Genomic DNA, 22,928 nt, shown 5'->3' on the forward strand with positions numbered 1-22,928 from the left:
TACAAGCCCATCACTCCAGCTCACCCAGGTAGGCCGACTGAGGTGTGGCACACAGCACCTGACCTCTGTCTGTCTGTCTCTCTCTCTTTCTTTTGTCCTCTGTCCCCACGCTGTCTAGAATCCCTCTGAGGAGGGTCAGGTCCATGCGAGAGAATCCCCTGTTGAGAGACCTTCAGAGAGAGTTCATGAACGAGAACCCCCCGACAGAGGCAGCAAGAATTTTCTACAGCAATGAGGAGAACAATGCACAAAGGCTTTCCTTTCCCCTGAGGAACTGCTTAAATGTAAGTGTGGGAACCGGGATGGGTGCGGGGAGGGTCTCTGCATCGCCCCCCTGTGGTTGTGACCATTATCAGCAGGTCCAACACAACAAGGGGCCTGTGAAATAGCTCACTTAGTGGGCTCCTTTGCCAAGTGATCGACCCAGGTTCGAGCCCAGCCACCATCACACTGAAGAACGCTTTGGTGCTGGCTTGATAACAGTGATCTTGTTACACATAAGAAAGACGCTTTGAGAGGCCGAGTGGTGGCACACCTGGTTCAGCACACACACTACAGTGTATGGTCCTGGATTCAAACCCCCGGTCACCACCTGCAGGGGGAAAGATTCAAGGGTGGTGAAGCAGGGCTGCAGGTGTCTCTCTGTGTTGTTCCCGCTCTACTTCCCCGTCCTTTCTTAATTTCTCTGTCTCTATCAAATAAATAAAAATTAGAAAATAATAAAAGCGATTTTAATTAAAAATTTAAAATGTTAAATGTTAAAAAGAAAGAAACACAGGAAGGAGGAAAGGAAGAAAGAAAGAAAGAAAGAAAGAAAGAAAGAAAGAAGGAAAAGAAAGACTAGCTTTGAGTCCACCAAAGAACAAGTAGGTGTCAAAGGCAAAGGCCAAGTCCTTGGTGTTAACATGGCGGTCTTTGAGTCTAGAGGAAGTGGCAAGAGCTAGGAGGGCTGCCTGGAGGAAGCAGCCTTTCAGCTGGGCCTTGAAGAGTATGGGAAGAGTTTAGAGAGCAGCAGGAGGGTGGGGTGGGTGTGGTGGTGGCTGGCTCATTAAAGGAAGGCCTTGGCCAGCACCCAGGACAGTGAGGTGGGGCAGAGGAACTGGGGGTGCAGAGGCCTGCTCTGACAGCCCCTCTCCCCGCACGGCAACTCCCTGCAGATGATCTACGTCGGCACCATCGGCATAGGCACGCCCCCTCAGAACTTCTCGGTGGCCTTTGACACAGGCTCCACAGATCTCTGGGTGCCCTCCATCTACTGCCCGAGCCCTGCCTGCGGTGAGTGCGCCCCCTGGCGGCAAAACCTTCCCAGCCTAAGGAAAAGTCCCGCACTCACACCCCCTCTTCCCTCCCACCCTGTCTCTGCAGTCAACCACCGCAGGTTCAACCCCAGACTCTCCTCCAGCTTCCTGAACTCCAGCCGCACCATGAAATTGGTCTATAGCACGGGCAGGATGTCTGGCATCGTGGGCTATGACAATGTGCAGGTACCAGCAGCGAGACGAATCTGGGCACAGGGAGGGGGGAAGCTCAGCCTCATAGCAGCTGAACACCTGTCCCTCCATGTGGATGGGTCTCTGGGGAGACAATGTCCCTGCTGGCACTCCAACCCCAGAATGACAGACAGGTGGTGATGAGGGGGCCCTAGGGGCGTGGGTGGGGCGCACATAAGCTGCAGTCCCCCTCCCCCTGGCAGGTTCACAGGCTGAGTTTGCTGCAGGCAGAACAAGACAAACCACTTTTTGATTTTCAAGATGTGCCAGGCACTTCAATCACACCTTCACAAAATAAGATTTATTTTTGAGGGAAGGAACATTGCATTGCTTGTCCATGTGCTGCTGGGGATGAAACCCAGGGCCTCGGGCAGTGCAGATGCTCACTCACCCACTGAGAGCCACCCTCAGCCTTTTAATCTCTCTCTCTCTGCAACTAGGGTTATATCCTGGTAGCCTTTTTTTTTTCTTACCCCTTTCTTTTATTCAATAGAATAAAGAAATTGAGAGGAGAAAGGGAGGTGGAGAGGGAAAGAGAAAGAGAGACACCTGTAGCTCTGCTTCACTGCCTGCGAAGCATCACCCCCCTCATCCCTGCAGGTGGGGACTGGGGGCTTGAACCCTGGTCTTTGTGCATGGTAACTGTTCAGTCTATGGTCTTACCATACTGAAGACAAGGCTCTCCTGCTGTACTCATTTTGTCCAGTAGGTGAAGCCCTCTGACCTCCTCTGAGTTTCGGTCCCACACAGAACAATTTGGGAGAAGGGTCACATCACATGTGTGAGCAGGTGTTGGGATGGAGGTACAGGGCTGAATTCCCATCAGTGCTCAGCCAAGGCACAACCAGGGCACAGCCAGGCTCTGCCTCTTGGCTCTGCCACTTCCAGCCCCACTCTCTTCCCAAACCCTTAAGTGGGGGCCCCACCCCTTTCTCCACAGATCGGGAATCTCGTCGCCATGAGCCAGGCATTTGGTCTGAGCACGCTGGAGCCAGGCACAGAGTTTAACCGTGCACCCTTCGATGGCATCCTGGGCCTGGCATACCCTAGCCTTGCCACTGAAGGGACGACTCCCTTCTTTGACACCTTGTGGCAGCAAGACCTCATCTCAGAAAATGTCTTTGCTTTCTATCTGAGCAGGTGAGTCCGGGCTGCTCTCAGAGAGACTGCATAGACTCCCTGATCCAGAAGTTTCCTGAAACCCACTCCATCCAGAGCTCATTCAATTATGATGGTAGGGAGAAAGATCTGGCCCATCACCTGCTTGTTGCAAATGAAACTTTATTGAAATATTGCCATGTGCAGTTATATGCATCTGACTCAGTCCTGGGCAGATCCCCAAGGCCTCCCTTCATCTTGTGCCTCAGTTTCCATCCCCTTTCACTCTGATAAATGCAAATAACCTGAGGGTTTGAGGAGTAGTCCTCAGGCTTGGGTGTGCTCCTGAGCTTGGTACAAGTCCACACACACACTTTGCCCCTAACTCTGTGCCCACTTTCTCCCCACCCCCAGAGGAATGAAGGAGGGCAGCACTGTGATGTTCGGCGGGGTGGACCACTCCTACTACACCGGGGAACTGCACTGGATCCCCGTGACCAGGCGCCAGTTCTGGCAGATCTCCATGGACAGGTGAGTCCCCATGCGTGTCACCCTGGGTGTCCCCAGTTTAAACACAACAGCACTGACCAGCATCCTGATCTGAGCGAGTTGCATCAGGATACAAGGAAGGGAGAGGGGTGGCCTGGAGAAGGGCGTTCTGGTCAGGGAGGGGCGCCAGGAGTCTGCCTCACCCAGGCTTCCCTCCATCCCTGGCAGCGTCTCCATGAACGGGAAGGTAGTGGCCTGTCACGGTGGCTGCCAGGCCATGCTGGACACCGGCACATCCCTGCTGTTTGGCCCACAGAGAGACATCCGGAACATCCACAGCATCCTCCAGGCCCAGCAGATCTCCGCCCACAGGGTGAGGGTCACCCTGTGGGGAGGGGGTAAGGGGTTCCACACCCACAAGGACACCCCCTAACTCTGTCCTTTCGTCTTTGTCTGTGGCAGGTCACCATCCCCTGTGACAACAAGAACATTATGCCCGACCTGGTCTTCACCATCAACCGTGTCAATTACTCAGTGCCGGCCAGCGCCTACCTGCGTCCGGTGCGGGGGCTCCAGGGACCCTGACAGCGGTTGGGTGGAGGGCGCCCCTGGTGGTGCGATCGTGTTATTGCAGGACACAAACTACTACTACTACTACTACTACTATTCTATAGCCATCCCTGAAATAGAAGTGGGCCGGGCAGACGGCATGAGGGTCATGCAAAAAGATTCTCATGCCTGAGGCTCAGAGGTCGCAGGTTCAATCCCCTGCACACCATGAGCCAGAGCTGACTAATGCTGGGGTGTGGGGAAAGAAGGGTGACAGGGTAGGTGGCAGGCCTGCCATGATTAGTCGAATCCCACCTCTCAAGCATCCTGGCTGGAACAAACCATCACCTCACCCTAGGCGGTGTCTTCTTTTGCTGCACCCCAGTTTCCCCTCTGGGAATGGGGGTGCTGCCCTGAGCCTGTGAGTGGTTTTGGTGGGAGACAGAGTGAGACAGTTTCCAAGTCCCCAGTCTGCAGAACACAGCAGGAGGCTGGCTGGGTGGTGGCCAGTATGCCCAGGTCCCTTGTAGATGATGCCCCCAGGAAGCTGTGCCAAGGGGGGGAGTGCAGTGTGAGAGGACTGCAGACTCCGGGAGACCACCCCATGGAAACACAAGGCTGGGGACGGGCAGCAGCCTGGTGTGGAAAAGGCTGCCCAAGAGGTGGGGGGGTGGCCCCAGGTGCAGGAGGGTTTGAGGTGGCCTGAGCTGACCCAGGTGTGTCTCTTGCAGGGCAACAGATGGAACTCCTGCATCAGCAACCTTGACTGGATGGAGCTGGCCTGGTACCAAAAGGAGCCCTGGAACCTGGGAGATGTCTTCCTGCGCCTCTACTTCTCTGTCTTTGACCGGGGGAACAACAGAGTCGGCCTGGCAACGGCAGTCTAAACGGACCAGGCCTCTCATCGCGGACACATACACACATCAGGGACATTTCTGGCCCCTGCCAGGGGCCCTGCCTGACTCTGGTCAATGCTGCAGGAGGCCCCATGAGCAATGCGAGACTGATTCCTCCACGTGATTCCTGTGCGGTCGCCAAACTCCAGGACTCAGAGCACAAGGACAGACTGGCAGCTGGACGAGCCTCGCAGGGGAGTCACCTGCTATGACGATTCAGCAGCAATACCAGCAAGTCCTCCAAATCTTGATTTCAGGATCTCAGACCCAAGATGCCGTCAGTGATAGTGGTGCTGTGCACGCCGGGCCCTTGGCTCAGCAGTTGATTCTCAGGCTAAGTGCTGCTATTAAAAGTAAATAGATTTCATCATGAAACATGCTGTTTGCTTCTCTTTTTTTTCCCCCTCTCCCTCCAGGGTTATCGCTGGGACTCAGTGCCTGCACTATGAACCCACTGCTCCTGACGGCTGTTTCTTCCATTTGTTACCCCTGTGATTGTTGTTGTTGTTGTTATTACTGTCATTGTTTTTGCACAGAACAGAGAGAAATGGAGAGATGACGGGAAGACAGAGAGAGGGAGAGAAAGATAGACACCTGCAGACCTGCTTCACCACTTGGGAAGTGACTCCCCTGTAGGTGGAGAGCTAGGGGCTCGAACCCAGATCCTCACGCCAGTCCTTGCACTTTGTGCCATGTGTGCTTAACCCACTGTGTTACCACCGGCCTCTACTTCTTTCCAATGGTCACTGCTAGTTGGGAGGGTGGACAGGGCTGGGGGTGGGAGTGAGACCTGGTGGCTGCTCACATGGACAGGGGTGGGGTGCAAGGGGGTGTAGTAAAGGTTCAAGAAGGGAATCAGGATGACAAGGTGAGCCCAGGAAGACCCTCTGGCTGCTACACCTGACATGGGAGAAGCTGTGAGGTGGGAAAGGCTGAAATGGGGTGAGGGTTTGATGCCAGGTGGCTTAGTGGGTAGAGACCGTGCCTTTCCCACATGTGCAGCCCTGGGTTCCATCGGCACCACGTGGGACTCCAGGGGAACGTCATGGAAAGTGAAGCACTGCTGTCTCTCTTGTCTCGCCCTCTGCACCTCCTTTCTCCCTCTCTCCTCAAACATCTGTATTGCGAGGAGTGAATATATCTATGTAACCATATATAGTCCATACAGAGATCAAAAAAATTGTGTGGGTTTGGGGCGACAATGTATCAGCAATGCAAACAACTTCCATGCCTGAGGCTCTGATTCCCAAGTTTAGTCCCCACTTTATGAGTGTTGAGCAGTGTTCTTCGTTAAGGATCCTGGTGTGAGCCCCTGGCTTCCCACCTGCAGGGGAGGCATTTCACAAGCGGTGAAGCAGGTCTGCAGGTGTCTATCTTTCTCTCCCCCTCTGTCTCCCCTCCTCTCTCCATTTCTCTGTCCTATCCAACGACAGCAACTACAACAACAATAAGAATCAATAAGGGCAACAAAAGGGAAAATAAATAAATACATAAACTTTATAAAATAATAATAATAGTAAGTCAAGTTAAATAAATAAATAAGTTGGGTCAGAAGAGCTGGCAAAATAACTCACTGGGACATGTGCTGTTTTGTCACACGTGAAACCCAGGTTTGGGCCTGGCTCCCATTGTACTGGAGAAAGTGTTGGAGTTATAGTCTCAGTCTCTCTCTCCCTTTAAATAAATGAAATTGCATCAGGAGAGGCTACTCAGTTATGTTGGGCAAGCTCGAGGTCCTGAGTGTGTCCAAAACAACACAACTGAATTAGAAGGGTGTAAAATATGTGTTGCTGAGCAAACAGCAGGGAAGAATAGGCCCTGCCCCTAAGACTCTAGTGAGGGTTAAACTGCTTAATCTACAGGAAGCCTGCAGCCCAAGTAGAGAGAGCCACAGGAGGCAGCACTCTGGGCAGCTCTTCCTCTTCCTCCTTCTCCCTCTCCCCCCTCCCCCTCCCCCTCCCCTCCTCCTCCCCCTCCTCCTCCCCCTCCTCCTCCCCCTCCTCCTCCTCCTGTGCCTCCACCTCTTCCTCCTCATTCTCCTCCTTAAACTCCTCCGCCTCTTCTTCTCCCCTCCCCCCCCTTCCTCTGCTGCTTTGCTTAGTCTTTTCAGTGATGGGTTCCGTAGCCCCCATGTCCACTTGGTCGATTCCAAATTATATTCCTCCATGAGGATAATTTCTGGAACCATCCATTCCACCCCGGTTCCATGGCTGCCAGTTCTTAGCAACATCGCCCCGCCAGATATTCGTCGGGATGCGGCATCATCTAAGTTCATTTCCCACGTCTACGCTCGACCGGACCTGCCAATATACGCCGATATCTTCGCCCACCCTGTCCGACGCTTGACGTCTCATCACCCAATCTGCTCCCCTATGCCTACACTGAACTTCTCTGTTCCAGTCTCTTGGAAACAGAGTTGGCAGTCAGCTGAGGTAAAGAACAAACACCTCATCACAGACCCCTGCAAGCGTCAACCCGGCTTTGACCTAGCACGTTATGATTGGGACCTCCTCAATCGCTATCGAACAGGCCATGGCCGGTGGGCCACTATGTTCCATCGCTGAGGAGCCAGAGACAACCTGAACTGCCCCTGCGGCTACAGACAATGACCCACATAGTCAACGACTGCCACCTCTCCAGATTCAAAGGAGGTCTCGAAACTTGACATCAGGCTCAACCTGACGCTGTTGACTGGCTACGGAAGAAGGGCAAATGCTAGAAGAAGAAGTGATGGGTTTTCAGGCGGGGGGGTGCCAAGCCTTACTGAGTATAAAAAGGCTCCCAGCAGGGAGAGAGCCAGGAGGAAGTGGTTCCTTGCAGAAACAGCAATTATGATGGGTGGCTGACACTTAGTGGTCAGAGTAGGTATTACAACACTCCACCTGGTGTTCTGGCTGGAACTCTTTATGTGGCAAACGTCTTTGTGTTGCTAAGGTGACCCATGAGAGTTTGGGCCACATTTCATCAATAATTTTTCTGGCACTTTGCTGTGAGTTTTGGGTCACAATGTCCAAAGTCACAGCATTTTTTCAGATGCAGCTGTCACCTACACACAGTCAAGCTTGCATTCAGTTTGGTTAACAAGTCACTCTGTCTTCATAGTTAGATAGGACAAGTGAAATGGAGAATGGAGGGGAAGACAGAGTGGGGGAGAAAGACAGACACCTGCAGACCTGCTTCACTGCCTGTGAAGCGACTCCCGTGCAGGTGGGAAGCCGTGGCTCGAACCAGGATCCTCATGCCGGACCCTGCACTTTGCACCAGGTGCTCTACCGCCCGACTCCCCCAAATGTAATTATTAATGTAAACTCTGGCAAACTTCAATAAAAGACAGCCTGCCATTATTACTGTTATCAGTGCTGTGGTTATTGCTGTATCAGAGCACTGCTCAACTCTGGCTCTGGTGGCAGTGGGGATTGAACTGGGAACTTTGGAACCTTTGGCTGGAGAGTCTTTTTGCATAACCGTTATGCTATCTCCCCACCAGTAGCCAATGCACTTATTCAGTATTCAGACTTTTGTTTGTGTTGTTCCTCTAGGCCTCTCGTTTTCTTTGCTTGTTTTGCTTTGCCTTCAGGTTTATCACTGGGGCCGGGGCTCAGGCTCAGAGAATCCATTGTTTCTGGTGGCCATTTTTTCTCCATTTTATTGGATGGGTCAGAGAAAATTAAGAAAGGAGGGGCAGGGAGAGAGGGAGGGTGACCGATGCCACTTGTGAAGCATCCCCCTCCCTCACTCCCTCCCATCCCACTGGTGGGGAGCCAGGGCTCAAACCTGGATACTGGCGCTTCATACTATGTTCCTTTAACCTAGTGCACCACCGCCTGGCACCCTAGTTATTTTTTTTGGGGGGGGGAATTAATGTTTTACATTCAACAGTAAGTACAATAGTTTGTACATGCATAACATTCCCCAGATTCCCATTTAACAATACAACCCCCACTATGTCATTCATCATCTTTCATGGACCTGTATTCTCCCCACCACCCACCCACCCACCCCAGAGTCTTTTACTTTGGTGTAATACTCCAATTCCATTTCAGGTTCGACTTGTGTTTTCTTTTCTAATCTTGTTTTTCAACTTTGGCCTGAGAGTGAGATCATCCTATATTCATCCTTCTGTTTCTGACTTATTTCACTCAACATGATTTTTTCAAGGTCCATCCAAGATCGGCTGAAAACGGTGAAGTCACCATTTTTTACAGCTGAGTAGTATTCCACTGTGCATATATACCACAACTTGCTCAGCCACTCATCTGTTGTTGGACACCTGGGTTGCTTCCAGGTTTTGGCTATTACAAATTGTGCTGCCAAGAACATATGTGTACACAGATCTTTTTGGATGGATGTGTTGGGTTCCTTAGGATATATCCCCAGGAGGGGAATTGCAGGGTCATAGGGTAGGTCCATTTCTAGCCTTCTGAGAGTTCTCCAGACTGTTCTCCACAGAGGTTGGACCAATTGACATTCCCACCAGCAGTGCAGGAGGGTTCCTTTGATCCCACACCCTCTCCAGCATTTGCTGCTGTTACCTTTTCTGATGTGTGACATTCTCACAGGAGTGAAGTGATATCTCATTGTTGTCTTGATTTGCATTTCTCTGACAATCAGAGACTTGGAGCATTTTTTCATGTGTTTCTCGGCCTTTTGGATCTCTTCTGTGGTGAATATTCTGTCCAAGTCCTCCCCCCATTTTTGGATGGGGTTATTTGTTGTCTTGTTGTTGAGTCTGGCAAGCTCTTTATATATGTTGGTTATTAAACTCTTATCTGATGTATGGCATGTAAAGATCTTCGCCCATTCTGTGAGGGGTCTCTTGATTTGGGTAGTGGTTTCTTTTGCTGTGAAGAAGCTTTTTAATTTGATGTAGTCCCATAGGTTTATACTTGCCTTAGTCTTCCTTGTAATTGGATTCTTTTCATTGAAAATGTCTTTAAAATTTATGCGGAAAAAAGTTCTGCCAATATTTTCCTCTAAGTATCTGATAGTTTCTGGTCTAACATCCAAGTCCTTGATCCACTTGGAATTTACTTTTGTATTTGGTGAGATACAGTGATTCAGTTTCATTCTTCTGCATGTTTCAACCCATTGTTTCCAACACCATTTGTTGAAGAGACTCTGCTTTCCCCATGTAATAGTCTGGGCCCGTTTGTCAAAGATTAAATGTCCATAGGTGTGGGGCCTCATTTCCGGGCTCTCAGTTCTATTCCACTGGTCAGTATGTCTGTTCATGTTCCAGTACCAAGCAGTTTTGATGACAATGGCCCTATAATACAGTTTGAGATCTGGGAGTGTGATGCCTCCGGTTCTATTCTTTTTTCTCAAGATTGTTTTGGCAATTCTAGGTCTTTTCTGGTTCCAGATAAACATTTGTAGCATTTTTTCTATTCTCCTAAAAAATGTGCTTGGGATCTTGATGGGGATAGCATTAAATTTGTAGATGGCTCTGGGTAATATATTCATTTTGATGATGTTAATTCTTCCAACCCATGAACATGGAATATCCTAGTTACTTTTTTTAAAGTAGTTTTTCATTTATTTATTCATGAGAAAGACAGGAGGAAAGAACCAAACATCACTGTGGAACACGTGATGCCGGTGACTGAACTCAGGACTTCATGCTTGAAAATCCACTGCTTTATCCACTGCACCACCTCTGAGACCACAGCCCTAGTTATTTATTTTTTTAATTTTCCCACTATTGTTGCCCTTGTTGTTTTATTGTGGTTGTAGCTATTATTGTTGTTGATGATGATGTTGTCGTTGTTAGGACAGAGAGAAACAGAGAGAGGAGGGGAAGACAGAGAGGTGGAGAGAAAGATAGACACCTGCAGACCTGATTCACCGCCTGTGAAGCGACGCCCCTGCAGGTGGGGAGCCGGGATTAGAACTGGGATCCTTATGCCAGACCTTGCGCTTTGTGTCACATGTGCGCTTATCCTGCTGAGCTACTGCATGACCCCCCCCAACCTCAATTATTTTTTAAGGAGGAAAAACTTCATCAGTCCCCTTCTAAGAAATAACAGACCATAATTCAAAGCTATTCTTTATCCAGAAATGCAAAAGCGAACTACAAGAGGACCCTCAAGGCACCAATCAGCAGGACAAAAACTAAGGTGCTGCTGGTCAAGGCTGTCTTTGAAATACATTCACCCAGATAAACCCCAGGCAATGAGGGAGAAATGGCCACAGAGAGAAAACACTCAGATGCCAGGCTTCTTCCACAGACACTGTGTTTATTCCATCACTGGGCTGACAGGCTGGGGGCTCCACCACCCCACCCAGGGGCAGGAGAGTCACGGTGACAGAGGGGGACCCAGGCAAGCTGGGAGGGCATGGGCAAGGTGGCAGGTGGGGGCTTAGGCCACAGGGGCCAGGCCCACCTGGTTGTTGGCCCTGTCGAAGACAGCAAAGTACTGGCGGATGAAGACGTCACCCAGGATCCAGAGCTCCCCAGACTGGGTGGGCAGGTTCATGCCCTGGAAGCCGCTGGAGCAGCCCTGCTGGGTCTAGGAGCAGAAACGGGGCAGTAGGGGTTGATAGGGGACTGGGACATGGATTCAGCAGATGGTACTTGGCTTAGTCTGTGTTGGGCAGTAAGCCAGTTCCCCCCTGCTTAAAGCCTCTGTCTGTAAGCCTGCTTAGCTAAGCACCGCCCTGTTAGCTAAGCACCGCCCTGCCTCCAGGGGATTGGTTTCATCCTCACTTGTTTGCAGGCTATTTCCTTCTCCCCGCCCCCTATCCTACATACATCCTCTTCCGACTTGACAGTTCCACCTCAGGATATATAAGGACAGGACTGTGATTAGAGATAGCTTAGATTGCACTGCGTTCCACAGGAATAAATACTGAACTGTGTACCACTCAGCCATGAGCCGCTGGTCATCTCTCTACTGCCCATGAAGCCAGCCAGGCAAACGGCGCCTGAACAGGGACTGGCAAGTCGGTAGCCCCGATGTCCCAAACCCCAATACTACCATAAAGCAGAGCTGAGCAGTGCTCTGCTCTTTCTTTCCTGCATCTTTCTGTATCTCTCACTCTTTAAAATAAACAAATAAAGTGGTCCAGGAGGTGGCACAGTGTTAAAGCTTTGGACTCTCAAGTATAAGATCCTGAGTCACATGTGCCAGAGTGACGTCTGGTTCTTTCTCTCTCCTCCTAACTTTCTCATAAATAAATAAAATCTTAAGAAAGACTTGATTTTCTTTTTTAAAAATAAAGAAACAAATAAAATATGTCTAAGTAAATAGAGGCCATGTGTCTCCAGGTACTAAGGGTCCTGATTCCTATTTCTCTTCTTTTCAGTTCTTTTTTATTTTCTAAGGAGAAGGACAGGGAGAGAGACAGAGAGACCTGCACTACTGCTTCACACTCAGGAAGCTTCCCCCTTGCAGGTGGGGACTGGGGGCTTGAACCTGGGCATATAGAGATGAGTGTGTTCTATGGGTGAACCACTACTTGGCTCTTATCAAATGTTTATTTTATTTTTATAAGAGAAAGAGGGAGCCCAGAGCACAGTTCAGCTCTGGCTAGGATGCTGGGATTGAACCTGGGACATCAGAGCCTCAGGCAGGAGTCTTTCCAGAATCCTGTGCTGTCTCCCCTCCTGCCTTTCAGAGCTGAAGTGCTGATCTCAGCTGACACTGACCAGCTCTGGCTGGAGAAACACAGGCTCCAGATTTCAGAAGGGGGAACTGAGGCTTAGAGAGGTTGGGAGTGGCTGATTATCAGACTCAGGACAAGAGCCAGGCCTGACCTCTCACACCCAGCGGGAGTTCTCCTCAAGCCAAGCACCCCCACCTCACATCCACCATGAGACCAACCTCCATTCCCACACTGATTCTCACAGCTCTGTGTCCAGGGGCTGTGCAGAGAGAGCTGCCCCTCATGGGAGAGGGGTGGCTCCCGCTGCCCAGGGCAGTGCCCCCCTCACCTGCAGGATGTAGGCGCTGGGGGGCAGAGGGTACTGGATGCCATTGATGGTGAAGACGATGTCAGGCAGGCTGCTGAGGGCCGAGCAGCTCACCACCATCTGCAGGGAGGGGGCGCAGGACTCAGCCCGGGTGGGGTACTCCTGTGCCCCGCCCCTCGGGGTGCTCTGTGCCTGCTGACCTGGCCATAGGTGTCCTGGCTGGCTCCAATGGCACTCTGGATGTTGGCGATGGCGTTGGTGGGGCCGGACAGCAGGGAGGTGCCAGTGTCCACGATGGCCTGGCAGCCACTGCTGCAGGCGATGGGCTGCCCATTCATGGTGATGCTGGGGGCGGGGGAGGTACAGTCAGGCTCTGGGGACCAGGGATCTGTCCCCAGAGGGCCAGGAACATTAGCCAGGGGCAAGAAGGACAGTGGCCAGAGGAACTGCATTCCGCTAATTGGCAGAGTGTCTGGGGGCCCCATCATGCCCTCCTTTTTATAGTGTCTCCTGGGCTTGGCTGGTGCCCACCTGGTCCCCCAGGAATGTCCCCTGAGATGGCCAGCCCAGCAGTGTCTGGGCAGCTCCCAGGGGCTGCGAGTCTGGAGAAATGGGGAGGGTGGCTCCTGCCTGCAGCTGCCCCCTCACCTGTCCACGGTGATCTGCCAGTAGCCCTGGGCAGTGACGGGCACCCAGTTCAGGCTCCCGGTGAAGTAGGAGGAGTCGATGCCCCCAAACATCACCACGCTGCCACTCTGGTCATTGCTGGAGGGAGGGAGACAGGACACTCAGTCATTCATTCATCACAACATATGCCTGAGGTTCAGAGGTCTCAGATTCAGTCTCAGCACCACCATATGCCTGATTTGAGCAGTGCTCCCCTCTTTCTGTCTTACATCTTTCTTTCTGTATCTCTCACTCTTTAAAATAAACAAATAGGAAGTCAGGTGGTAGCGCAGCGGGTTAAGGACACATGGCAAGAAGCGCAAGTACCCACATAAAGATGTGGGTTCGAGCCCCTGGTTCCCACCTGTAAGGCAGTCATTTCACAGGTAGTGAAGCACAGGTCTGCAGGTGTCTATCTTTTTCTCCCCCTCTCTGTCTTCCCCTCCTCTCTCCATTTCTCTCTATCTAACCACTACAACATCAATAACAACAACAGTAACTACAACAACAATAAAAAACAAGGACAACAAAAAGGAAAATAAATAAACATTAAATTTTTTTAAAAAATAAACAAATGAAATATATTTAAATAAAAAAAAGTCGTGTGTCTCTAGGTATTAAGCACACGTGTGGCCACAGAATCTGAGTCTTGTAGCATCAGATCTACAGATCAACGAGGCCTGAGGGGCAGTTAGACACCTAGCACCTGCATATCTGGACATTTCTGGGGGACACTCATTCCCAACCTCCCAGCCATGAATCGACAGTGAAGCCCTATCAAGAGCCCTGGGCAGTAAGCAGACCAGCCCTGGGAGAACCCCAGCACTCTGGCCCCCAGAAATTCCAGGCTCCTTAGCCTGCTGTGACAGCATTCTCTGTTGAGGGCTCTTTAGCCAACCTGGACCCCAGAGCTGAATCTGGCACCATTTCCCCCAGAGACCGACCCCTCTCCACACCTCAACCTTGACCATCCACGCCCCACCTGCCTGCCAGGACCTCTCACCCCACCTGCCCTGATGTGTTTGCTTGAATGCCAGGCTCACCCGCTCAGGTAGACGGAGAATAGGTCCTGAGACACCAGGCCCTGGTTCCACATGTTGTCAAAGACAGGGGTGGCCCCAGAAGCGGCGATGTTGGGGTAGGCCAGGCCCAGGATGCCGTCGAAGGGGGCGTAGTAGAGGAAGGAGCCGGGCTCTGTCTCGCTCAGCCCGAAGATCTGGTTGGTGTCAGCGATGCCGGCCACCTGGGCACCAGCAGCCCCATCAGTCCTAGCTCAGCCCTGAGGGTCCCCCACCTAGAGTCTGTTCCCCCTCCCAGCTCATGGGGGACTTGACTTTGCGGCTTAGGCTGTATGGGGCTGGGGGAGCCTGCAGCTGGGACCTGGAGGTTTTTCATTTCTCTGCAGCATCCAGGGGGAGACAGGCTGGGAGGCTTGTCTCAGAGCAGGTCGCTGTGTTTGGGTTTGGATGAGGGTGTGAAGATGCCCAGGGACTCTGCCTGTGATCTTCCACCTTCTGGGTGGGGTGGCATGGGGGACATGGAGGCTTTTGCTACTCAGCGTACAGGTAGAGGGGGGTCTAAAGGAAAAGGCAGCCTCTCTGCCCTCTCCCTTCACCCCTACCTGGCCCCAACATGAGGGGCTGAAGTGGCTGAAGCTCCAGGCACCCCAGCTTCCCCATGACCCACTATTGCCCCTTCTAGGGCCTCCCAGGATGAATCTGCCATTTTTCCTCCTCTACCCCTCCCCCGAAGTTGCAGAGTTTCCCTAAGCCCCACGTGCTTGTAGGAGTCACTTCCTGGATACAGGGGTCACAGCAGGGCCCCCAGGTGGGGTAGGGGGAGTCATACCTGCACGGTGTCATAGCCCAGGATGCCGGTCATGCTCCCGGTGCCATAGGCGACAGACAGCTCCTGGCTGGTGGCCTGGAAGGTGGAGGACTGCTGGGGGTTGAAGCGGTGGTGGTTGGCTGTGGGGACAAGGAGGGACACATCAGCCCCAGAGAAGCTGGCTCATGGGCTGGGGAGGCTCCTGGGGTGGGGGGCTGGGACTAAAGAGAATATGGAGGCTCCCTGGACTTGAATTCCAGGCTCCCCGACTTTCACCCCAACTCTTGGATCACCTGAAACGTGGACACAGACCCTCCTCAGCTGTCATCGCATCACCCTGTCACTAACACCACAGGGAGCTCATGTCCCAGCTACAGAGTCTCAGCTTCTGTTTGATATGTGACTGCTGCTTCCAAAGGGGCATTCTGTCCACCTGCTCTGAAGTGTGTTGGGTTAAAAGCTGGAAGAGGGGAGTATCAGGTGGTATCGTTGCAGGTTAAGCACATGTGGTGCAAAGCGCAAGGACCAGCGTAAGGATCCCATTTCGAGCCCCCGGCTCCCCACCTGCAGGGGAGTCACTTCACAGGCAGTGAAGCGGGTCTGCAGGTGCCTATCTTTCTCTCCCCCTCTCTGTCTTCCCCTCCTCTCTCTATTTCTCTCTGTCCTGTCTAACAACAATGACATCAATAGCAACGATAATAATAACCACAATGATAAAAAAACAACCAGGATAACTAAAGGGAAAAAAATGGCTCCAGGAGCAGTGGATTCATGGTGCAGGCACGGAGCCCCAGCAATAATCCTGGAGGCAAAATAAGAGTTGGAAGAGGAAGGATCTGGAGGTGCTGTCCCGGCTTACCGGACAAGCCCTCTCTCCTCAGGAAACCAGGGTCTGCTGAGGCCTGCTGGTCACTCAGCCCTCACCAGCTCAGGGTCCTCTCTCAGGTCAGGCTGCTGTACTGGGGCCCCTAAGATTGTCCTCAGGCTGCTCCCTGCCCCCTGCCCTGCTTTGCTTTCTGAAGAGGGCCTTTCCCACCACAGCGCCACAGCACCATCTCCAGGGAACCCAAGGGCTAGCCATAAGCCTATGTCCCCACTGAGTGTCCAAGGCTTGGCTGAGGCATGTGGGGACCCCAGGTGGCACTCACAGCAGGCAGGGCTGGAGCAGTAGACAGAGGGCACCCACAGGTTGGAGGAGCCGGTGTCAAAGATGACGGTGAACTCCTGAGCAGGGGTCCCGATGCCGATGGTGCCAAAGTACTCCAGCTGTGGGGAGATGGGGAGCAAGGGGGACGTGGGGCTCAGGGGTCTTTCCTCCTGGGCTCCCCAGCAGGGGCTGTGTGCTCCTGCCTGCAGTCCAGCCCTGCCGGTCCTGCACCTCCCAGACCTGCCTCTCTCCCCCTGGGTGCTGAGTGACCTCTCAGGGGTGCCTGTGCTGTTCCTTCTGTTCTCAGGAGGCTGAGAACCTGAGAGTCTCTCTGCTCTAGGTGTGAGCTCAGAGGATGGGCACTGCCTGTTGCTTCAGAAGCAAGTCCCCAGACCCAGCAGGGGCCTGGCCGGGGCCCAGCTGCTCTGGTTATAGGAGCAGGTAATGGATGCATGGATGAACACATGGCTACTTCTGCCCATGAGTATTCCTGACATGCTGGCTTCTGAGCTCTGGATGAGTCCCCAGTGTCACCACCTGGAGGCCCCCACTGTCCCCACAGCCCCCACTCACATCCATGTAGTTGACCAGTGGCTGGGTGGCCAGCGTGCTGTCTGCCAGTTCGGGGAAGTACTTGCAGGCCGGGTTCAGTCTGTGTGTCTTCAGGAAGTCCTCCAGTAGGCCATGCTCCTTCAGGTTCTGCCTCAGGGACTTCTTCCTTACCAGGGGGACCCTGGGGGCAGGGGTGAGGAGGAGCAGGAGGACTCAGGGAGAATGGTGCTCCCAGGGGTCTGTCCCTGGGAGCAGAGGGAGCTGGTGTGGGGAGGCAGGGCAGGCAGCAGGGAGCAGCTCCCGGGCTGGGCAGGCACAGGCACAGCACAGCACAGCACAGGCACAGCACAGCACAGCATAGGCACAGCACAGCACAGCACAGGCACAGCACAGCACAGCAAAGGCACAGCACAGGCACAGCACAGGCACAGCACAGCACAGGCACAGCACAGGCACAGGCACAGCACAGCACAGCACAGCACAGCACAGCAAAGGCACAGGCACAGCACAGCACAGGCACAGGCACAGCACAGCACAGCACAGCACAGGCACAGCACAGCACAGCACAGCACAGCACAGGCACAGCACAGCACAGGCACAGCACAGCACAGCACAGCACAGGCACAGCACAGCACAGGCACAGCACAGGCACAGCACAGCACAGGCACAGTACAGCACAGCACAGCACAGGCACAGGCACAGCACAGCACAGCACAGGCACAGCACAGCACAGCACAGGCACAGCACAGCACAGCACAGCACAGGCACAGCACAGGCACAGCACAGGCACAGCACAGGCACAGCACAGCACAGGCACAGCACAGCACAGCACAGGCACAGCACAGGCACAGCACAGCACAGCACAGGCACAGCACAGCACAGGCACAGCACAGGCACGGCACAGGCACAGGGGAGAAGCTGTGTCCAGGGCTGGACCCGGGGCCCCACCTTGGGAGCACCCCAGGCTGCCTACAAGCTAGTCCCCACAAGGCAGAAGGGAGAGGGCAGGAAGGAGCAGAGGGGCCAGCAGGGAGCAGTGTGGGGGCTGCCCAAGGGAAGCAGAGCCTGCAGGCAGAGAGTCCAGCCCAGAGCAGAGTGGTCCCTTGGAGCTGGCTCCCCTGTGCCCAGACTCACTTGTAGATGAGGCACTCAGAGAGGGCCACCAAGCTAAGCAGCAGCAGCCACTTCATAGTTCCTCCTGGTCCCTGTGTGCAGAGCAGGCAGCTAGGCAGCAGGGCAGGTGGGCAGGTGAGCACAGCAACAGGGAAGCTCCTTATATGCAGCCTGCTGGCCTGGATCTGGCAGCCCCAGTGTCCCCAGCCCCAACCACACAGGCTCCTGATAAGCTTATCACCACCCCTCTGGACCAGTGCTGGCAGCTTCCAGCTGAGGTGTTTTCCATTGTCCCCACCTCCCAGGACTGGGGGCAGGCCCCACAGAGAGCCAGGAGCTTGGGGACATAAGTCTCAGCATTGAGAATGCCAATGTGACACCCCCACTCTCCCCCAGTTTGAGCGTCTGGACCGGGTTGGCTGAAGAGCGCTCCACACAGAATAGTCGTCACAGTCGGCTAATGTGCCCCAATTTCTCTGGGGCCAGACTGCTCGGGGACTTAGGGGGCTCCCCTCCAACACAGCCATTGGCCTTTTCCTGGGTCTTTGCTGTCCCCCAGAAATGGTTGGAGATGAGTGTCCCCCAGAAATGTCCCAATGTGGAGGTCCTGGGTGTCTGACTGCCCCTCAGGCCTTGTTCAACTATAAACCTGTCGTTACAAGACTTGGATTTCTACAGCCACACATGAACTTAATGCCTGGAGTGACTTGGCCTATTTTTTAAAAAACATACTGCATTGTTTTATTTAGAGAGTAAGTGATACCTAGAGAAAGATGTGGAGAGAGAGACCCGAGCACTACTCAGCTCTGGCTTCCGCTAATGCGAAAGACTGAATCTGGGACCTTGGAGCCTCAGCCATAGGAAGTTTTTACAGAACCACTACACTGTCTACCCCCTCAGCACGTGACTTGCAAATCCTACTTCTTGGACTGGAAAGCAGTATAATGGTTCTGCAAAAGACTTTCATGGCTGAGGCTCCTAGGTTCCAGGTTCATTTCCCATGACCACCATAAACAGAGCTGAGCAATGCTTTGGTATCTATCTATCTATCTATCTATCTATCTATCTATCTATCTATCTATCTATCTATCCATATCCATCTATGGTATCTATCTATATATCTCTATCTATTTCTCTGTATCATTCTCTCTAACTCTCATTGAATTGACTAATTTTTTTTTTTTGGCCTCCAGGGTTATTGCTGGGGCTCGGTGCCTGCACCACAAATCTACTGCTCTTAGATGCTAATTTTTTCCCTTTGTTGCCTTTGTTGATTTATCGTTGTGGTTATGATTATTGTTGTTATTGATGCCATTGTTGTTGGTTAGGACAGAAAGAAATGGAGAGAGGAGGGGAAGACGGGGGAGGGGAGAAAGACAGACACCTGCAGACCTGCTTCACCATCTGTGAAGCGACTCCCCTGCAGGTGGGGAGCTGGGGGCTCGAACCGGATTCCTTCACCAGTCTTTGTGCCATTTGTACTTAACCCGCTGTGCTACTGCCCAACTCCCAAATTGACTAAATCTTTAAGAAAGAGAAAAAGATAGATGGGAAGGAAGGAAGGAAGGAAGAAAGGAAGGAAGGAGGGAGGGAAGGAAGGAAAGAAGGAAGGAAGGGAGAAATTAAGAAAGAAAGAAACCACACTTCTCCCTCTGTCATACTCAGAGCATTAAGTGCTCAGAGATGACCTGACAGGAGTAGCATCTGCTCACAGAGGTTCTGGTTTGGGGACACTGCTCAGGGCCAGGCTCGGAAGTCACCCCCCACCCACCAGGTCTGTGGAAACCGTGAATAGTGGACACTCAGGTGTGCAGCCTTCACACTGGGGCACCAGGAATCCACTCCCAGCCCCTCACAGTGAAGGGGACCTCCACCCCCATCAGGAATCATGCTCCCCGACTGCTTTGCTCGGCACTCAAGCCCATCTGAGGCTGCCAGCGGGAAGCCACACAATCTCCTGGTGCCAGACCGGGCTGTGCAGAGAGATTAGACAACAGCGTTTGCTTTGCCATTAGCCTGCCTGGCACCAGGCTTAGGGACACCAGGAACCTCATGGCTCCTGCTGGCACTGCTGCCATGGCACAGGTGTCTTGAGTGTTCTGAACATGTGGAATGGTGGCATGAGGCCCAAGTATAGTGTAGGTGTCATCCGCTGGTCTGGTAGCCTGGAACAGCAGGTTCCCAAGGAGCTGTCACTCAAGGGGTCACCCAGGGACACAGTCCTCTAACAGTACAGAGAACCCCCCTCTGTATTGTTATCAATCCACCACCCCCCAGATCTACTGGTTTCTCTCAGGATCCTGGTGGTATTGGGTTCCAGAGCCCGCTGGTCCTCTTCTTCTAAAATTTCTCCCCCTCTGGGTATATGGACCAAAATACTCTTTGGGGTTGGGGCCAGGTGGTGGCTCACATGGTTGAGCGCACATGTTACAGTGCACAAGGACCCAGGTTCGAGCCCCCGGTCCCCATCTGCAGGGGGAAGCTTCACAAGTGGTGAAGCAGGTCTGCAGGTATCTCTCTGTCTCTTTCCCTCTCTATCACCCCCTTCCCTCTCAATTTCTGACTGTCTCTATCCAACAAATAAATAATAGATTAAAAAAAAAACCGAAATACTCTTTGTGGTCTAGAAGGTGGGAATTCTGGCTTCTGTACTTGCTTCTCTGCTGGACATGGACACTGGCAAGTGGATCCATACCCCCACCGGTATCTGTCTTTCCCTAGTGGGGTAGGGCTCTGGGGAGGTGAGGTTCTGGAACACACTGGTGAAGTCACCTCCCAGCGAAGTCAGGATGGCATCATAGGAGCATCTGTAACTTGGTGGCTGTGCCACAGTGAGTTTCTGAAGAAGTCCTGGTTGTATTTCACTTTTTCAGTGTCTGTTTTAATTTCCTCATTAGTTTCCTCAGTGGTTGCCTGAGAAGCTCATTGTTTAGTCCCCAACAATATGAAGTTTCCCCCGTTTTCCATTTGTTGTTAATGTCTAATTTTATAGTACCACGATTAAACAAATACTCGGTATGATTTTATCTGCAGAAGGTTATTGGCACTTTCACCCTAGCATAAAATCTATCCTCAAAAAGTTCTGTGTGCCCTTTAAAAAAAATCCAAGATGCATATGCTACCATTGTATCAGCCTAACTTCCCTGGGCAGACAGCCTCACCAAGGTGTCCTGGAACTCCATCTCCCCAGCCCACTAGGGAAAGATAGAAACAGGCTGGGGGTGTGGATCCACCTGCCAACACCCATGTCCAGCAGAGAAACAATGACAGAAACCGGACCTCCCACATTCTGCTCCCCATAAAAATCTTTGGTCCATACTCCCAGAGGGATAAAGACTAGGGACCACACCAGTACAAGGGAGGGTATATGGAATTCAGATGGTGGGAATTGTATGGAATTTTACTGCTCTTATCCCACATCCTTGTGGGATCATTATGAAATCACTGATTTTAAAAAAAATCACCAACCATATGAAAAAAAAAAGTCCATCTGTTTTGCCATGGAAGGTACTTTAGAAGTCTAACCAGACTGTTTGTTGTATTTCACCATTTATGGCTGTTAATTTCCTTATTTATTTTATTAGTTGATTTGCCCATAGCTGTGGTTGGGGGGCTGTAACCTCCACAATTACTATACTGCTGTAGATATTGCTCTTTCATCCTATTAATTGTTGTTTGATGGATGTCACATCCCTACCTGCTTGGGAATGTATAAACAATGTATTAGCCTCTCATTGTACTAAGCCCTTAGTCCTTACGTAATGTCCGTCCTTATCTCTTCTTGTGTTTACGTCCCTTGGCTTATCTCTGCCATCTGATAGAACTTTAGCCGCACCTGCCATTTTCAAGATATCCCTTGTTTGTAGGATTCCTTTCCAGCCTTTCACTCTGAGTCCATATTTGTCTTGGAAGCTAAGCTATGTTCCTGTGGGCAGCAGGGTGAGTGGGCCTTATGTACTGAGCCATTCCGGCACTCTGTGCCTGTGTAACTGGTGAAAGCAGAACCTTCACATGGAAGTCCTTTATGAAAGGGGTTGTTCTTGCCATATTATTATGTTTAAGTTGTTTGCTTATTTTGTCCTTGGTCTTTCGTTTTTCTCGTTGTCTTCTCCTGAACTTCACCAGCATGCTTCTGTGTTATGTTTGAGTTCCTTCTGTAGTTTCTTTTCCTTTTAAATAAACTTTATTTATTCATTTCCCCCCTTTTGTTGCCCTTGTGTATCATCATTGTTGTTGTTGTTGGATAGGACAGAGAGAAATGGAGAGAGGAGGGGAAGACAGAGAGGGGAGAGAGGGAGTCGGGCAGTAACACAGCGGGTTAAGCGCAAGTGGCACAAAGCGCAAGGACCGGCTTAAGGATCGAACGCCCAGCTCCCCACCTACAGGGGAGTCGCTTCACAGGCGGTGAAGCAGGTCTGCAGGTGTCTATCTTTCTCTCCCCTCTCTGTTTTCCCCTCCTCTCTCCATTTCTATCTTATCCAACAACAATGACAACAACAAAACAGCAAGGGCAACAAAAGTGAATAGATAAGTAAAATATTTTTTAAAAAGGGGAGGAGAGAAAGGCAGACTCCTGCAGAACTGCTTCATCACCTGCGAAGCGACTCTCCTGCAGGTGGGGAGCTAGGGTATCGAACCCAGATCCTTATGCCAGTCTGTGCGCTTTCCACCGTGTGCACTTAACCCACTGTACCACCGCCTGGCTCCCTCTTCTGTAGTTTCTTGGGTCTCTCTTCTGTAGTTTGTTGGCGGTTGTCCCATAATGTGTGGGTCAAGTTCACACATGTGAACTCCTAGGTGGATGAACCTTCAGCTCACTTGGGTGGAGAGATGCTCACTCTCTCCTGCTGTTCCCAGCTGCATTGTATAACGTTGTGTCTTCCTACTCTGAGGTGTGACTGCCTTTTTGATTATAAAAGAATTCCTTCTGTGGAGCATGTCACCATGAGCTAGGACCTGGGTTAGAGCTCTTACTCTCCACCTGGAAGGGGGATGTTTCATTAGAGGTGAAATAGATCTGTCTTTCTCTCTCCCTCTCTCTCTCTCCCTCATCTCTCAATTTCTCTCCATCTTATCAAGTAAAATAGAAAGAAAAAAAAAAAGAAAAATGCTGCCAGGAGTGGCTACATAGTGTTGGCATTGACCCGTAGTGATAACCCTGGTAGCAAAATAATAATAATAACAATAAA

The 22,928-nt window shown here is 51.9% G+C and overlaps 3 protein-coding genes across 3 annotated transcripts in view; 1 reads left to right on the forward strand and 2 right to left on the reverse strand.

Moving 5' to 3' along the window:
• The window catches only part of LOC103110492 (pregnancy-associated glycoprotein-like), a 4,625-nt gene extending 4,614 nt beyond the window's left edge, over window positions 1–11 (reverse strand). The window contains exon 1 of the mRNA XM_060175748.1: window positions 4–11. Within this exon, the coding sequence (XP_060031731.1) occupies window positions 4–11 (8 nt within the window). The remainder of the gene's footprint in view (window positions 1–3) is intronic.
• A 114-nt stretch (window positions 12–125) lies between these two features.
• LOC103116486 (pregnancy-associated glycoprotein-like) lies at window positions 126–4,513 on the forward strand (the record flags this gene model as incomplete). Its single annotated transcript, XM_060175749.1, has 8 exons — window positions 126–284; window positions 1,158–1,275; window positions 1,366–1,484; window positions 2,431–2,630; window positions 3,003–3,119; window positions 3,306–3,450; window positions 3,540–3,638; window positions 4,358–4,513. Coding segments are annotated over 8 exons (1,113 nt in total), but the record flags the coding sequence as incomplete, so codon positions are not given.
• Window positions 4,514–10,818: 6,305 nt separating this feature from the next.
• LOC103116487 (pepsin A) lies at window positions 10,819–17,816 on the reverse strand. Its single transcript, XM_060176289.1, has 9 exons — window positions 17,761–17,816; window positions 16,648–16,807; window positions 16,076–16,193; window positions 14,949–15,067; window positions 14,144–14,343; window positions 13,083–13,199; window positions 12,635–12,779; window positions 12,456–12,554; window positions 10,819–11,031 (listed from the first exon to the last, which is right to left on the reverse strand). The coding sequence occupies exons 1-9, from the start codon at window positions 17,814–17,816 to the stop codon at window positions 10,882–10,884; spliced, it is 1,164 nt and encodes a 387-aa protein (XP_060032272.1). The 3' UTR covers window positions 10,819–10,881.
• Window positions 17,817–22,928: the final 5,112 nt, after the last annotated feature.

Source organism: Erinaceus europaeus, chromosome 17 (genome assembly GCF_950295315.1).
Source record: "Erinaceus europaeus chromosome 17, mEriEur2.1, whole genome shotgun sequence".
In the NCBI taxonomy this organism is placed as follows: Eukaryota; Metazoa; Chordata; class Mammalia; order Eulipotyphla; family Erinaceidae; genus Erinaceus; species Erinaceus europaeus.

Coding starts and splice junctions, on each gene's coding strand:
- LOC103116487 (XM_060176289.1), bottom strand. CDS start 17,816: ATGAAGTGGCTGCTGCTGCTTAGCTTGGTGGCCCTCTCTGAGTGCCTC. Junction 15,068..16,075: donor CTGCTCCAGCCCTGCCTGCT/GTGAGTGCCACC, acceptor TTGTCCCCACAG/CCAACCACCACCGCTTCAAC. Junction 11,032..12,455: donor CCAGCGCCTACATCCTGCAG/GTGAGGGGGGCA, acceptor TTCTGCTCCTAG/ACCCAGCAGGGCTGCTCCAG.